The sequence below is a fragment of the Eptatretus burgeri genome, chromosome 15, assembly GCF_056783735.1.
Source record: "Eptatretus burgeri isolate ZD-2024b chromosome 15, Ebu_testis_v1, whole genome shotgun sequence".
Lineage (NCBI taxonomy): Eukaryota > Metazoa > Chordata > Myxini > Myxiniformes > Myxinidae > Eptatretus > Eptatretus burgeri.
This window is the reverse complement of record NC_140975.1, coordinates 5,841,748-5,856,747: the sequence shown is the minus strand read 5'-3', so window position 1 is coordinate 5,856,747 and position 15,000 is coordinate 5,841,748. Positions and strand designations below refer to the sequence as shown.

Here is a 15,000-nt window from a genome sequence, read left to right as displayed (position 1 = left end):
ATCAAAACCTGTCAAAGGGTGGAGGAGCTCCTTGTGAGCCAACGGCCATCGATATCTCGGGCCCACTTGTGTCTGCGGACGTCCTCTTGCAGTTGGGTTACTTTTGTTTTTTAGGAGATTGGTGGTAGGATTTTCACTTCAACCACCGTAAAACACTTAGTTCCACAAAACAAACAAAAACGCTAAGAAACTGAAAACCCACTCCATGGGAGGATCTCCTCTACAGTTGCCCTTCCCATGGCAGCTCACCAGATGACGGGATTGGGACAAAGCCTTCAGGACCCCCATTCTACGAGGATAGGAGGAAAACCACGAAGGAACCTTCCTGGGTCAGATTGCGGTGGTGTGTGACGGGGTGGTGTTGAAGTGAAATCGGATTCGGCACCGTGTCTGTGGTGCGACGCACCCAGGAAATGCTCGCAGGTGACAATAAGCCGGTTGTCTCATCTATACCGGATGATCTCGCACACAATAGGTCATCGTCCGGCGGTGATTGTTGGGTGTGTTACTATGACGGTGTCGAGACCCTTTGGAGTTGAAGGTTTTTGACCCGTAACGTCGTCATGGATTCGTGGAACTCCAAGTGGGTCCAAAAACAAGATGGAACGACAACGGCACTCGGTAGAGCGCACACCTCCACCAGGTCGAACAGTTGACGTTTTGTATCCCACTGATAGGCCGGATCTGGATTCAGACCTGAACCAAAAATCAAATCGGCTTCTTCTGTCCACAAAACCAACTCATCCAGCAAGTTTCGTCCGAATCCGTCCAAAAGGTTTTGAGATATCCTGCACACAGACAAACAGACAGAAACATATCCTGGGTACACACACCTTGGTTAGTGGAGGTAATTACACGAGTTCAACCTAATGAGTTCCGTTTGCACCTTGCTTGACGTAGCAATCAATACATTATACTTGGATTCGAAGCCTTTAAGATAGCACTGGTTAATAAGTTAGTAAAACTGAGGACCCTTGGACGGTATGTACACTGGTATGAGTTTACCTGTAGTAATTCTGGAGATGTCACTGTAGTCCTTGTTTACCTTTGAGTCATTCCATAGACCAAAGAGGCACATTCATCAGGAAATGTAATACACACACACACACACACACACACACACACACACACACACACACACACACACACACACACACACACACACACACACACACACACACACACACACACACACACACACACACACACACACACACATCTCGATTATCATAATCAATAATTACTCTTCGGAGACAACATGTCAACACGGGACTGATGGTCGTTGTTTTCAAAACACCAATTAATAATTAATTAAACGTTGTGGTTTTGAACTGTGGTTTGAACACCTGCCAACAACATGGCTCAACATGTGCTGCCATCACGGAGCCCATTATAAATGTCTGAATGCTTGTATGGAAGATCGACCATGGTGTTGGCATGGTCGAGGATCCAGGTAAGCACCTGGGATCCTGGCACACACCGAGGATCCTGATACACGCCGAGGATCCTGGTACACACCTCGAATCTCGGCACACATCTCAGATCCAGGTACACACATCGGACTGGTACACACCTCAGATCCAGGCACACACCTCGGATCCAGGCACACATCAAGGATCCTGGTACACACCTCAGATCTAGGTACACATCTCGGATCCAGGTACACCCCTCGGATCCAGGCACACACCTCGGATTCAGGTACACACCGAGGATCCTGATACACACCTTGGATCCAGGTAAGCACCTGGGATCCCAGCACACACCTCGGATCCTGATACACACTGAGGATCCTGGTACACACCTAGGATCCAGGTACAAACCTAGGATCTCGGCACACACCTAGGATCCAGGTACACACCTATGATCTAGGCACACACCTCGGATCCAGGCACACAACAATGATCCTGGTACACACCTCAGATCCAGGCACACACCTCAGATCCACGTATACACTGAGGATCCTGATACACACCGAGGATCCTGGTACACACTCAGGATATAGGCACACACCTCGGATCCAGGTACACTCTGTGGATCCTGGGACACACCTCAGATCCAGGTACACACCTCGGATACTGATACACACCTCGGATCCTGGTACACACCTAGGATCCAGGTACGCACCTGGCACACACCTCTATGGTGGCACACACCTCGGATTCTGGTATACACCTAGGATCCATGTACACATCTGGGATCCCGGTACACACCTATGATCCAGGTACACATCTGGGATCCTGGTACACACCGAGGATCCCGGTACACACCTATGATCCAGGTACACATCTGGGATCCTGGTACACACCGAGGATCCCGGTACACACCTATGATCCTGGTGCACACACCTTGGATCCAGGTACACACTGAGGATCCTGGTACACACCTGTGCAGAGTGATCTCTGATCAAGTGTCACTGTTAAGGTCATGGGATCATCCATCATCACTGTGTTATAAAATAGACCCCCGGGATGGTCTTCGTCGACCTCTCAGCATTGAGTGTCAATGACGTCATCACCCACAAGGTCGGTTGGGGAAACTTTCTCACGAACAGGTCCCATCCATCCGTACCTTCTGTAACGTTATAAGTTTGTCACTGCTTTACAATTAGTTAATCGTTTAATATTGGGGATAAAGATGTTGCACTCGAAGGTGACACCGTACAGGAGTAAAGTATCTTTTATTTTGGCTCACAAATGGTGACAGCTGAATCCCCGAAGGGTGAACTATCCTTGTGGGATGATGGTGAGAGTTGGCTTTGTCCAATTTCAGGAATCTTATTTACAATTCCGTTATCTCAAATGCTTGCACACCCCGTTGTGACAATATGGAACACCTAGCAGGTTACCTGTCCCTATTCCAAACCACATTCATATATAGCCAATCCAGCCGTCTGTGACTGAATGTTATATTGTGATAAAAACTTTTCCTTTTCTCCTTCTATCCTTGCAACACCACCCCCAACCTCCACCCCACCCCGCCTCCCTTCCCTGTTTGTAAACATTTTAAATTATTGAATGATATCTCTGCATTGTAAGGTCGTGCAGGTTGCAGTACAAACATTTAACAGGAAAGTGAACTCGAACTTCAAAAACTGGACCCTCGATGGACCCTGGGAGGTGAAGTCGTGGGAAAAGAGGTGAATAGGTGTTTCAGATGCTAGCCCTTCTTCAAAGCAAGACAGACAATTGAGGATTGGGAGAAGGTGTGTGTGTGTGTGTGTGTGTGTGTGTGTGTGTGTGTGTGTGTGTGTGTGTGTGTGTGTGTGTGTGTCATCAGGGTCTTGTCAGGGATGGAGGTTGCATGGGGATGTCGATGTGGCCATTCCAATGTCCCTTTTGGGTGGTGGTTTGTGGAACATGAATGGCCGGTGATACTAGCCTCCATGGTGGTGGTAATGCCCTTTTGAATGCTGGTCCGGATAATGTGTGAAGCTTGAAACACCCAGTTCTTCTTGGTCCCGTTTTCAAATCACAAATGACCTTAATGGGATGTATTACTCAGCACTACTTCACGAGAAACAACACCTTGTCATCGGATGGATGAGAGCAACTGCTACAAATGATCTCTCGAGCTTGGGATCTAAAATTACAGGTTTTACACCTTCGTGCTGAACAGGAATAAAACAAATGGCATTGAATCATCATTCGGGTATTTATATGTATATATTTATGAAAAAACATAGCCTGGTGTTGGCGCAGTTGTTAGGGCAGCGGCTTGGGATCCGAAAGGTCCTGAGTTCAAGCCCCGTTGGGCCACTGAATTAATACACCAGGGGGTTGACTCAGCCTGTCATCCTTCCGAGGTCGGCGAAATGAATACCAGTGTATACCCCCGGTTAAAATAGGTGTACCATATCCCTGTGTCGTAAGAGGCGACCAGGGTTGCGTCAGGAAGGGCATCCGGCGTAAAACATGTGCCAAATCACGATGCGGATTATGCGGATGATCCGCTGTGGCGACCCCTAAAGGGAGCAGCCGAAAGAAGAAGAAGATTTATGAAAAAACATAGACCCAATCACATCTCTCACCTGTGACTAGAGGGAACAAACCAACTCGCTCTCACCTATCAATTGCCCCAGGTGGTTAGGATTATAGATAAATTGACTGCTCCCATGCTCTTCGACTCGAAGATATTCATTTTCTTAGGCTAGAAAATATCGCATACACAAGCTTATGTCCATGATATTTCAAAAGCCGTTCAAGATTTCACTTCACATGACACAAATCTAATGCTCATACCACCCAAAAGGCGAGCAACGTAGAGTATTAGCTCGTGTGTGTGTCTCCTCCATAACGCCAAAACCATGAAACTTTGCATGCACACTAAGAAAACTCCAAGGAAGTGCAAGATTGAAAATTGGGTGTTTGGGTTAATTAAAACACCCCTTTTGAATATAATTCACGGCCTTATTTAATTAGCCTCTATCAAGGTTTCATCCTTGGTCAGCCTGCAATCCCTCACAGGGTTCTCAATTCGCCATTTTTTTGGCCCACTGAAAAAGCCTTAGCAATTTCCCACGATGAGCTGTCACGGACGAATTAAAGTATATAATCAAAATATGATTTTGATTTTTGGCTTAATGGTTCGGGTGGCTGTTTTTGGGGATCTTAGGGTCCTGAGTTCTAACCTTGTTGGCTGCTGAATTAACACCATGTGGGGTTGACTCTGCCTGTTATCCTTCTGAGTTTGGGGAAATGAGGAACAGTATAGTGGCACAGCATCAGTGGCATCGTTGTGCCCCAACAAAATAAGAGCTACCTGGCAGGCAAGAAGAAAAAGAAGTTGAAGAAGAAGAAGATTTTGGTTTTGAGGATTGGATTAGGTGGACTAAATAACTGTCCAAATCTGTAAATTTTAAGAAACCTGCAAATGGGCTTGATGGTGGGTCCGGCTGCTGAAGGAGTGTTCAGTTGTCCAGGTCGTGCGTTCTTTGGCATTCCGGGTGGTGTGTGACCACCCCCCCCCCCCCAGAGAGATCCAGTTCAAGAGTGTGTAAACAGTGGCAGCCGTGGTTCTTGTCGCAAACCTTAAGGAAAGCCCATGGTATAATCTCTTCAAAAATCGTACGTGCTGTTTGAAAATAATGAGTGGTTTTCCTGCCCTGTTTGACCATGCTGTTTCAATGTACCCCATTTCATTCAATCCTGTACTAATGCCAGCAGAAGGAACCACCTTCACCACCCCTCCCCAGCCGCTTCCCCTCAAGTTCCCCTCCCAAATGCAAATTGAACCCTCTCCCCCCCTCGTTTCCCTGCAAGTCCAGAACACCCTCTTCCCCTCCCCACTTCCCCCTCTTTCTGCCCCCATCTTCCATGCTCCCAGCCACTCCTCACACCCCTTACCTCCCAGAGTGTTTTGCAATGTGGTGAAGCATTGCTCTCCCCTCCCCCCATCGCTTTCTCCTACCCCATCACTCTCCCCACCTTCCTCTTTCTCCTCTCCTAGCTCCCCACTTCCTCACCCCTCCTTCTCTTCTTCTCCACCCTCCTCTATCCCTCCCCTCCATTCTCTCCATTCTATCCTTCCCTCGTATCTCTCCCTACCCCTCTCTCTCACTCTCCTCACTCCTCTCCCTCCCTCTCCCAACTCCTCTCCTCCCCACCTCCCCCCTTACCACTCCCGTCAGCGAAGTGGCAGATGGTATTTGCTAGTAACAGAATAAATAAATGATGAATACATTCGAGAGAAAGATAAAAATTTACGTGAGCAGTCTGACTCTGCTCGGGAGTGCATTACAACACAGTTGGGAAAAGATAGACTCAAACATAATCAATAAACTAATTAAATCAATCCCAAATGGAGTTGAGGCAGTTCTCAAGGCAACAGGGGCTCATACTGATTATTACTGATTATACATAAAGACATATTTGATATTTCTTTTTATAATCAGTGCTGTTGTATCCTTAAGAGTTAATGGAAATCCCTTGAAAAGTGCTTTTAGTTTAATATTACAATATTTACCTCCACCACCAAAGGTGGAAGGAGGTCATGTTTTCACCGCTGTCTGTCTGTTTGTTTGTGTGCAGGATATCTCAAAAAGTTGTGGACGGATTTGGATGACTTTCGGTGGAGAGATTGGATGCGTGACAAGGACGAACTGATTAGATTTTGGTGAAGATCCCAATCCAGATCCGACTACTAGAACGTTCTGCACCCAAGGTTGTGTCCCCAAGGATCTGTACGACCCAGGCTGACAGGATCGTCCAGACTCTCGAGGTAACACACACTTGCCTTTGAGCTGTGTGGCCTGGGTTCAAATCCCGACCCTGCTATGAACTGTTACTGCTGTTTTGCAGGCAGAGCGATTCATCAGTGTGTACACCATCCATCAGAAAGACATTCAGCCAGAAGACCCCATCTACCAGCACTGGTCATTGGTGTACATTACGGATTCCAGGGTTGTTTTTTTCATGAAGAGTGGGTGAGTTATCACCTGAGGATGCAGCAGTGACTGGACCAACAGCTCGAGCTGTCGGACGTGTCAATGTCCTCCCCAGAGCTGTGTGATGAATTTGTTCGGCAGGAAAACGAGCTTTCCTCCCTTCACACAGAGGGAGAAGACATGATACCTTTGGTGCACCAAGAGGGTCAAGCACTCACAACGAACGCCACAGGATCGAAACAGGTGAGAATTCCTGTACATGACTGCATTTACACAGCACGTACCTGTTCAGGTGATTATATTCAGCCGCTGAGTGAAGGTAAATGGTCCTTATTGATGTTCTCCACAATGAGTCAGAACTTGTCATCGAGGTGAGATGTTCAACGAAACACCGATTCCATGCAAATCATGTCACCTGTTCGGTTGATCTACGGGTAATACGAACCAGTATACTTTATGACGCAGTCAGGAGTGACGTAAACACTGGGATGACGTCATGGTGTTACTAACAAGCAGTTAATAAGGTGTTGTTGGAGGTGTGAGGTAAATAAAAGGTACCAGGTGTGACGCTTTTCTCAATAATGACATAAACCACAGACTGGTGTTGGTTTAGTGGTTCGGGTGGCTGGCTTTGAATCTTCGGTTCCTGAGTTCGAGTCCTGTTTCTCCACTGAATTAACAACAGGTGGGGGTTGACTCAGCCTGTCATGCTTCCGACGTCAGCGAAATGAGTACCAGCGTACTGGTGTTGGGGCACTGCATATGCGGCACAGCCGTGCCCCAACATAATGATAGCTACCCAGCAGCCAAGCTGCCATGCGGGGGGAGAAGATAAAGTGATAGACGAGCGGCGCTTCAACCTGGAAAACCTCTCAAATCCTCAAATGTTTGTTGCAAAAGTCTCTTTAAAGCACACAAAACGTACCTTTGGCCATGCATGGATCGCTTGCTGCATGATTTTCGTTTTGTATACTGATGACGTCATAGTTTACAGGTCCAAAATGCAAACTTTTACAAGGATGCTTCTCGTGAACTCGGTGATCAGATTAATGCCGGATCGTTTGGGCGAAATTTTATGAAAATGGAAAGAAAAGTAAACGAGGCGCCTGAAAAACTTTCGAGGCAGTTTCGAGGACATTTCATCGATGGCTCCATTCTTTCAGGTATGTCATACGGTGAACAGTGTGCTCTAGCATGTGGCACCCCCTGCTGACATTGCACGAGAGCGCAGCTCAGGTTTGTCGATCTGAGAACGCAGAACCAGGATGAGGCAGAGGGCAGCAAATAACCATGTGTAGATAAAGTCTGGAAAGTCTGCTAACGACTTACCAACCAGGTGACCCGTCCGGCCTCTTACCTGCACGTGGAGTATGGGTGCGTCTCACCAGCACAGGCAGAGGTGACGCCTGTTTATGTTTGTCGTGTAAGGACAGGTATAAATAATAAGTAATTGGCATGGGCAGTGAGGTGCCTACCATTGTATACGAGGCTTGCTCTACTCGTACTGATAGTGGAGTCCACTTTTACAGGAACTGTAGTCCGTATCGTTCTGTGATGGATTAAAAAAGCAAATTTAATGCACAACCGTACACAACCATACACAACAGTCTCAGCACAAAAAACCAATCGGTGTGTCCATACAGTACATGTGCAGTGCACCTCATGCCCTCCCCTTCCTTCTTCCACACCTCACACCCTGACAGGATGGCATAGAGGTATGCATACTCACCTATAAGCTGATAAGCTGTCTCGCCTGGGTTTGAATCCAGACCCCGACTAAAATTATCATCCCGGTGTTTCACAGGTGTGTGTCATCCCTCGGATTGACGTTAAACCTGGCGTCCCATCGACTGGCTTTAGTTGGTGGACATTCAATATCGCCAGCACCATCCACAAATTCCGAATTCCTGCTGGAAACCGAGAGATGGCATTGCATCAGCGGAACCTGCCGCGCCTTCGGCACGAATGAAGAAGAATCGGTGTTATCTTTAATATATATATATATATATATATATATATATATATATATATATATATATATATATATATATATATATATATATATATATATATATATATATATATATATATATATATATATATATCAGGAGAGTTTGTTTGTATGTATGTATGTCCCCCTCTAGCACCCACAGTTTGCAAGCTAGACCCTACAAACCATGTATTTTCTTAACCAGCAAGATGGACAGGACAGGTCAGTGGCGGATCCAGGGGGCTCAGGGGTTATAGGACAGGTCAGTGGCGGATCCAGGGGGCTCAGGGGTTATAGGACAGGTCAGTGGCGGATCTAGTGGGCTCAGGGGTTATAGGACAGGTCAGTGGCGGATCTAGTGGGCTCAGGGGTTATTGGACAGGTCAGTGGCGGATCCAGTTGGCTCAGGGGTTATAGCACAGGTCAGTGGCAGATCCAGGGGGCTCAGGGGGCTCGATCTCACCATGTGTAGCGCCCACAGACTGCGAGGTAAATTATAAATCCAACCTCACCCTCAGTGGTGGGAGAGAGAGAGAGGTGTGCCAGCAGCCTGGACTGTGCTCATAACGAAGGAAACGAAAGTGAAAGTGACAGCGTCACAACACGAAACGAAAGTAAGGAGTGTGTTGTCTGCGACGAATACAAGTAATTATTGTGTTGTCTGCGACGATTTTGTGTTGTCTGCGACGAATATACAACATGTCCAACATGTCTGGAAAGTAAGTGGTTTGAATATACAATATGGCACGCCCGATTCCACCCACAATTTCCTCAAGCTGCCGCAAATCCGACTCCAGAACAGATACTTCATGACGCACACATGCAAACTGACAGTTTTCATTTCACCAGCAGTTAGTGACTAAAATTTCCATCGTAAAACATGGACTGACCACAGCTGCATCTCACAAGAACACAAATGATGCAGTTGCCAGACTCCAAAACCTGGAGACATTTATTACGCTTGAGATGAACACTGAGAGATAAGCTGTACTTCATTGGTCGTGGATTTACAAATCAGCACATTCGAAGGATAACTGCCCAAGAGCACACCATTGCATATTTACGTCAACTTTTCCTGAAGTGTTTCCACCAGTGGCCAATTCAGTCCACAGTCATGTAATTGATGCTTCTGCAAATCATATCTAGAATTTTCATATTTTCCATGGGTGTTTTCACCATGACATGTGACCATAGTCCACAATCGTGTAATTGGTGCTAATGTAAATCATATCTTTGTAAGATACACTCAAAACAGTTTATTTGGTAAAAGCAAATGACAGCTTTCTTCCACCCAATTCCCTTCAGATGCCGAAAGACCGCCCTACTCGAAGAAACACGGCGGCTGTTGGTTGTAATTGCTCCCTGGATTCCCCTGGATCCATTCGTTCATTCGTTCGTAAGCAAACATGCCCGTAAAGAACGATTAGGACGTAATTCTGCTGCAGCCGATGCCAAGAAGAGGGCCCGAATGACAGAGACAGAAGATTTGAAAACACTGCGTCTTCTCCAAAATAAAAAAAACGCAATGAATCTGCCCGAGCAGCCGAGTCTCCTGAAAGCAAAGCTCGCCGTCTTGAAGATCAGCGTGCACGTACTGCATCTACCCGAGCAACCGAGTTTGCTGAAACGAAAGCTCGCCGTCTTGAAAAATCAGCGTATTCGAACCACTCGACAAAGAGAGCGCGATGCTGCCAATAGGCCAGCAATGACTTCTGACCCAAATGATCTCCATGTTAAAGCAAACATTGGGCCAATGGACAAGCTCTTCTGCCACTGTGGTGCAAAAAAAAAAATTCAAGGCAGAAAGGCCTGGCATTTGCTGCTCAGGAGGCAAGGTTATCCTGCAGCCATTCCCTCCACTCCTTCAAATCCTACAAGAGCTCTTTTCAGGAGAAGGCCCCATGAGCAAGACCTTCCTGTCCAATATCCGTGAGTACAATGGCTGCTTCTCAATGACCAGCTTCGGCCACAAGGACGCGTCTGTGCAGGGATGGAACCCAAGCTTCAAGATTCAAGGCCAGGTGTTTCACCGCATCGGCAGCCTCTTACCGCCACAGGAAGGCCAGCCCAAGTTCCTCCAGGTGTATTTCCTCGACAGCTTCGCACAGCAGACTGACATCAGGGGCCAGAACAGGCACCTAAATCAACAGCTTCTCAGGAACTTGACTGAGTGGTTCCAAGACAACAACCACTACGTCCAACAGCTCAGGACCGCCAAAGACATCATAGAAGAGGACAATACTGAAGAACGGAAGATCGTGATCAGAGAGGACAAGAGGCCCTGGGGTCAGCATGAATGGCGATACAACACCCAGACAGCAGCTGAGGTGGCCATCCTCATGGACAACGAACCAACGGACAATTGCGACTGTCATTCGCCTGAAGGACAGCACCCTCAAGAGGATCTCTGAGCTCCACGCAGCCTATGACCCACTACAGTATCCACTCCTCTTCCCTTATGGCACAGTTGGTTACCATATCTACATCGCCGGCAGGAATGGACGCCAGGTGACTCAACAGCAATTCTACATCTGTCACATCATGGTAAGGGATGGCAACTACCTTCTGCAAGGTGCGCGCCTCTTCCAACAATAACTGGTAGATGCCGACTGTAAGATTGAGATTGAGAGACTTCAGTTCTTGCGTCGTAAACAAAAGGCTCTCAGAGCAGACAGCCACATCAGCCTAAGAGACTCCATCCTGGCTATTGATGGCGACCCTCGGCAAGTCAGCCAAAGAGGAGTACTTCCGGTCACCTACACTGGCGGTCCACGCAACTTGCATGAGAGACAGAGTGACGCCATGGCATATTTCCGAAGGATGATCCGGGCTGACTTCTTCATCACCATGACATGTAACCCGCAGTGGCCAGAAATCGTGGACAACTTCCTGCCGGGTCAACAAGCACAGGACAGACCAGACATGGTGGCACGGGTGTTCCGCCAAAAGCACAAGAAGCTGATGGAACTGATTGTGAAGGAGGCTACCTTTGGCAAGGTGTGCGCTTGGCTGTACAGCATCGAGTACCAGAAGTGAGGCCTACCACAAGCCCACATCCTCATCTGGCAAGACCCACAGTACAAAATCAGGCTGGAAGAGATCGACTTGGTCATTGCGGCTGAGATTCCCGACAAGGACAAAGACCAACAGCTTCACAAATTGGTGCTGTCCCACATGATCCACAGCCCCTGCGGAGCAATCAACATGAACTCGCCATGTATGGTGGACCGGCAGTGCACCACATATTTTCCCAAGACATTCCTTCAGTGCACAGAACAAGACAGCTATCCCAAGTACCGACGCCGCAAGCTGGAAGATGGCAGACACACAGGCAACATCAAGATGCTACAGCGAAGCAAATGCATCAATCAAGAGGTTACCAACCAGTGGGTCGTCCCATACAACCCACTCCTACTGCGGGAATTTAATTGCCACATCAACGTGGAACTCTGCAGCAGCATAAACTCCATCAAGTATGTACTCAAGTATGTCACGAAGGGAACAGACCAGGCAGTTTTTGAGCTGCAGCGAACACATCACGACAATGAGCAACAGACCGACCAGCGGAGAGTGGTGGACGAGATCGCTCTGTTCCAAAATGTGAGGTACGTGGGCAGCTGTGAGGCAGCCTGGCACATTCTGGAGCACCCAACGCATGACCACTTTCCACCAGTGGTTTGCTTGGCCGTGCACCTCCAGAACGGACAAAGAGTAATATTCACCGAAGCCAACGCAATGAACATAGCTGAAGGGCCACCCCCAGCCACCACCCTTACTGCCTTCTCTGAATTTTGCAACAATGATATATTCACCAAAATTCTCAAATACGCTGATGTCCCTGAGTACTACACTTGGAATCGAAGCACAAAGAAGTGGATACGGTGCAAGAGGGGTGTCCCATTAGACGGAAACGGCCCACGAAATGAGATCTGGCGGGCTCCAGCAATCGGCCGCATCTACACCGTCAGTCCAAGGGCAGGAGAATGCTACTTCCTGCGAATGCTCCTCAATGAAGTGACCGGTCCGACATCCTTTGAGAACCTGAGGACAGTCAACAACCACGTCTGCGATACACTCTGAGAGGACACTGCCATATGAGAGGACTTCTGGAGGATGACCAGCACCTGCTCCTGGCCATGGAGGAGGCCACAGTCACCCATTCTCCAGCCAACATGTGAAGTCTCTTGGCGATCATCCTCACAGCCTGTGTCCCCAGCAACCCAATTGACCTATGGACACAGTTCCACGATCACCTCTCAGAGGACTTCCTTTACCAACGCAGGCGCAGCGTGAACAATGCAGACGCAGACTACAATGACGACATTTACAACCAAGCCCTCTGCTGTCTCGAAGACAAGGTCGCTCTGATGGGTGGCCAACCTCTGCAAGTCTCCGGCCTCCCTGCACCACAGCATGACATGAACGAGAGGCTTTCCCGAGAATACCAGAGGGAAGTGAGCTATGACCTAGAAGACATGGCGGCGCAGGAAGAAAACCTCCAAACCAATCTTACAGACGATCAGCGCACGGTCTACAACACGTTCCTCGAGATTATGCAACAGACCGACAACCCTAATAACAGCCACCAAGGCAACATCATGTTATTGGATGCCCCAGGTGGCACGGGCAAAACGTATCTGATCAATCTCATCCTTGCTAAGATCAGGTCCCAAGGTGAGATTGTGCTGGCAACAGCCTCAAGCGGAATAGCCACCACTCTCCTCCAAGGTGGCCGAACAATACACAGCACCTTTAAGGTGCCGCTCGATGCGCACAGGATGGACCAGCCAACGTGAAAAATCACCCGCAGCTCAGCCCTGTCTAAAGTCCTGAAGGACACATCAGCCATTATCGTAGACGAAGTGCCCATGACCCACAAATCGGTATACGAGGCGATTGACCGCACTCTTCAAGATATCACCAGCATCAGCAGACCAATGGGTGGCATCCCCACTCTCCTTTGTGGCGACTTCAGGCAAATCTTGCCGGTAGTGAAAAATGGGACAAGGGCAAACATTGTCAACGTCACCCTCAAGCAATCCCACCTATGGAGCCATGTCATAATCATGAAGCTCACCACCAACATGAGGGCTCACCTTAGTAACGACACTGCAGCTGCTGACTTTGCACACCTGCTTCTGGACATTGGAGAAGGTCGACTCCCTCTCGCTGCTGAGCCTGACACCATCAACATACCACCTACACTTGGAAAATGTGTTGTCAGACTGGAAGAACTCAAGGCGGAGGTCTACCAAAACTTGGCAGCCAACTACAACAGGTTGGAGTGGTTAGCAGAACGGGCCATCGTCTCTCCACTTAACACCAATGTCAACCACCTCAACACTTGGCTCATGACTGAGTTCCCCGGAGAAGACAAACAGTACAAGTCAGTGGACAGTGCCACGAGCGATGAGGAAGCCGTGACGTACCCTGTGGAGTTCCTCAACTACCTCGAGCTGACAGGCATGCCACCACACCTATTTAACTGAAGGTTGCCCCCCCCCCGCCATCATGGTACTAAGGTCCCTGGAGTCACTGAAAGCCACCAATGGCACCCGGTGCACAGTCACAAGACTGCACGAGAACGTGATCGAGGAAACCATCTCCTGTGGACCTTACAGATGTCAAGTTGTCTTCATCCCAAAGATACCACTGATACTGAATTGCCATTCCAGTTCCACAGGCGACAGTTCCCCAGTAAGCCTTGCTTTGCCATGACGGTGAACAAGTCACAGGGCCAGACTTTCAAGGCCATAGGAGTTGACCTCTCTGCAAGCTGCTTCTCCCATGGGACGTTTTATGTGGCAGCATCTCGCACTGGCAACTCTGCAAACCTCAGCATCATCGCTCCCAACAATCAGACCAGAAATGTTGTGTATCAAGAGGCACTGCAGTAATCACATGAGAAGTTGAGTCTGTTTTAAAATGCAGGATAACATCAACGGTCAGTATACTCCAATTACCCATTCAACTTGAAATTAACAGTTTCTCATTTCTTATTAACCCCCGAAGTGCGCAATTACACCGTCGCTCTTTGTCGCACATTTATGTCACCCTCGCACTTGAGGGGTTTAAGTGGTTAACCCCACAGCACAGAGTGGGTACCCCAGCTAGTATATTTAAAAACTACTATCAGGGGTTCCGGGAAATGCCAGGTCACTCCTACCACCTCTTTCCCTACCTCATCCCACCACACCTCACCCCACCACCACCCCCTTGCAGACACCATCCCCCCCTTGAGACTCCGACACCCCCCACCTCCAGACTCCCACCCCTCCCTCAGGACTCCCTCCCACCCCCCATTCCCTTCTCTCCAGATCCCACCCCCCCCTTCCCCTCCCTCCACTGATTAGTAGAGGATGGCTTCGTGGATTCCCACTCTCTGGAGACGTGTCAAGTGCAAAAATGCAAGTAATCTCCACACCGGGCTTGTAATACTCTGCCACTACCACCAGGTGGCGTTACGCGATACACATTGACAGAGAATTTTCGTCGACCTTCCCTCCCGAACCCCCTCCATGACAGATGAAACCAAGTAGCCCATGTTCACCATGAGGTCGAACTTGGTCCATGTGCCAAGTTTGGTGGAAATTGGCCAGGCATTTTTGGCGTGATTGAGATATATATA

The 15,000-nt window shown here is 48.4% G+C and overlaps 2 protein-coding genes across 2 annotated transcripts; both read left to right on the top strand.

The window, feature by feature from the left end:
• Positions 1-11,084: 11,084 nt before the first annotated feature.
• LOC147011401 (uncharacterized) lies at positions 11,085-12,559 on the top strand. Its single transcript, XM_085857169.1, has one exon. It carries the CDS (start codon positions 11,547-11,549, stop codon positions 12,450-12,452), a length of 906 nt encoding a protein of 301 aa, XP_085713295.1. The 5' UTR covers positions 11,085-11,546; the 3' UTR covers positions 12,453-12,559.
• A 33-nt stretch (positions 12,560-12,592) lies between these two features.
• Positions 12,593-14,568, top strand: LOC147011400 (uncharacterized). The gene has a single exon (XM_085857170.1). It carries the CDS (start codon positions 13,241-13,243, stop codon positions 13,859-13,861), a length of 621 nt encoding a protein of 206 aa, XP_085713296.1. The 5' UTR covers positions 12,593-13,240; the 3' UTR covers positions 13,862-14,568.
• The last annotated feature ends 432 nt before the right edge of the window (positions 14,569-15,000 follow it).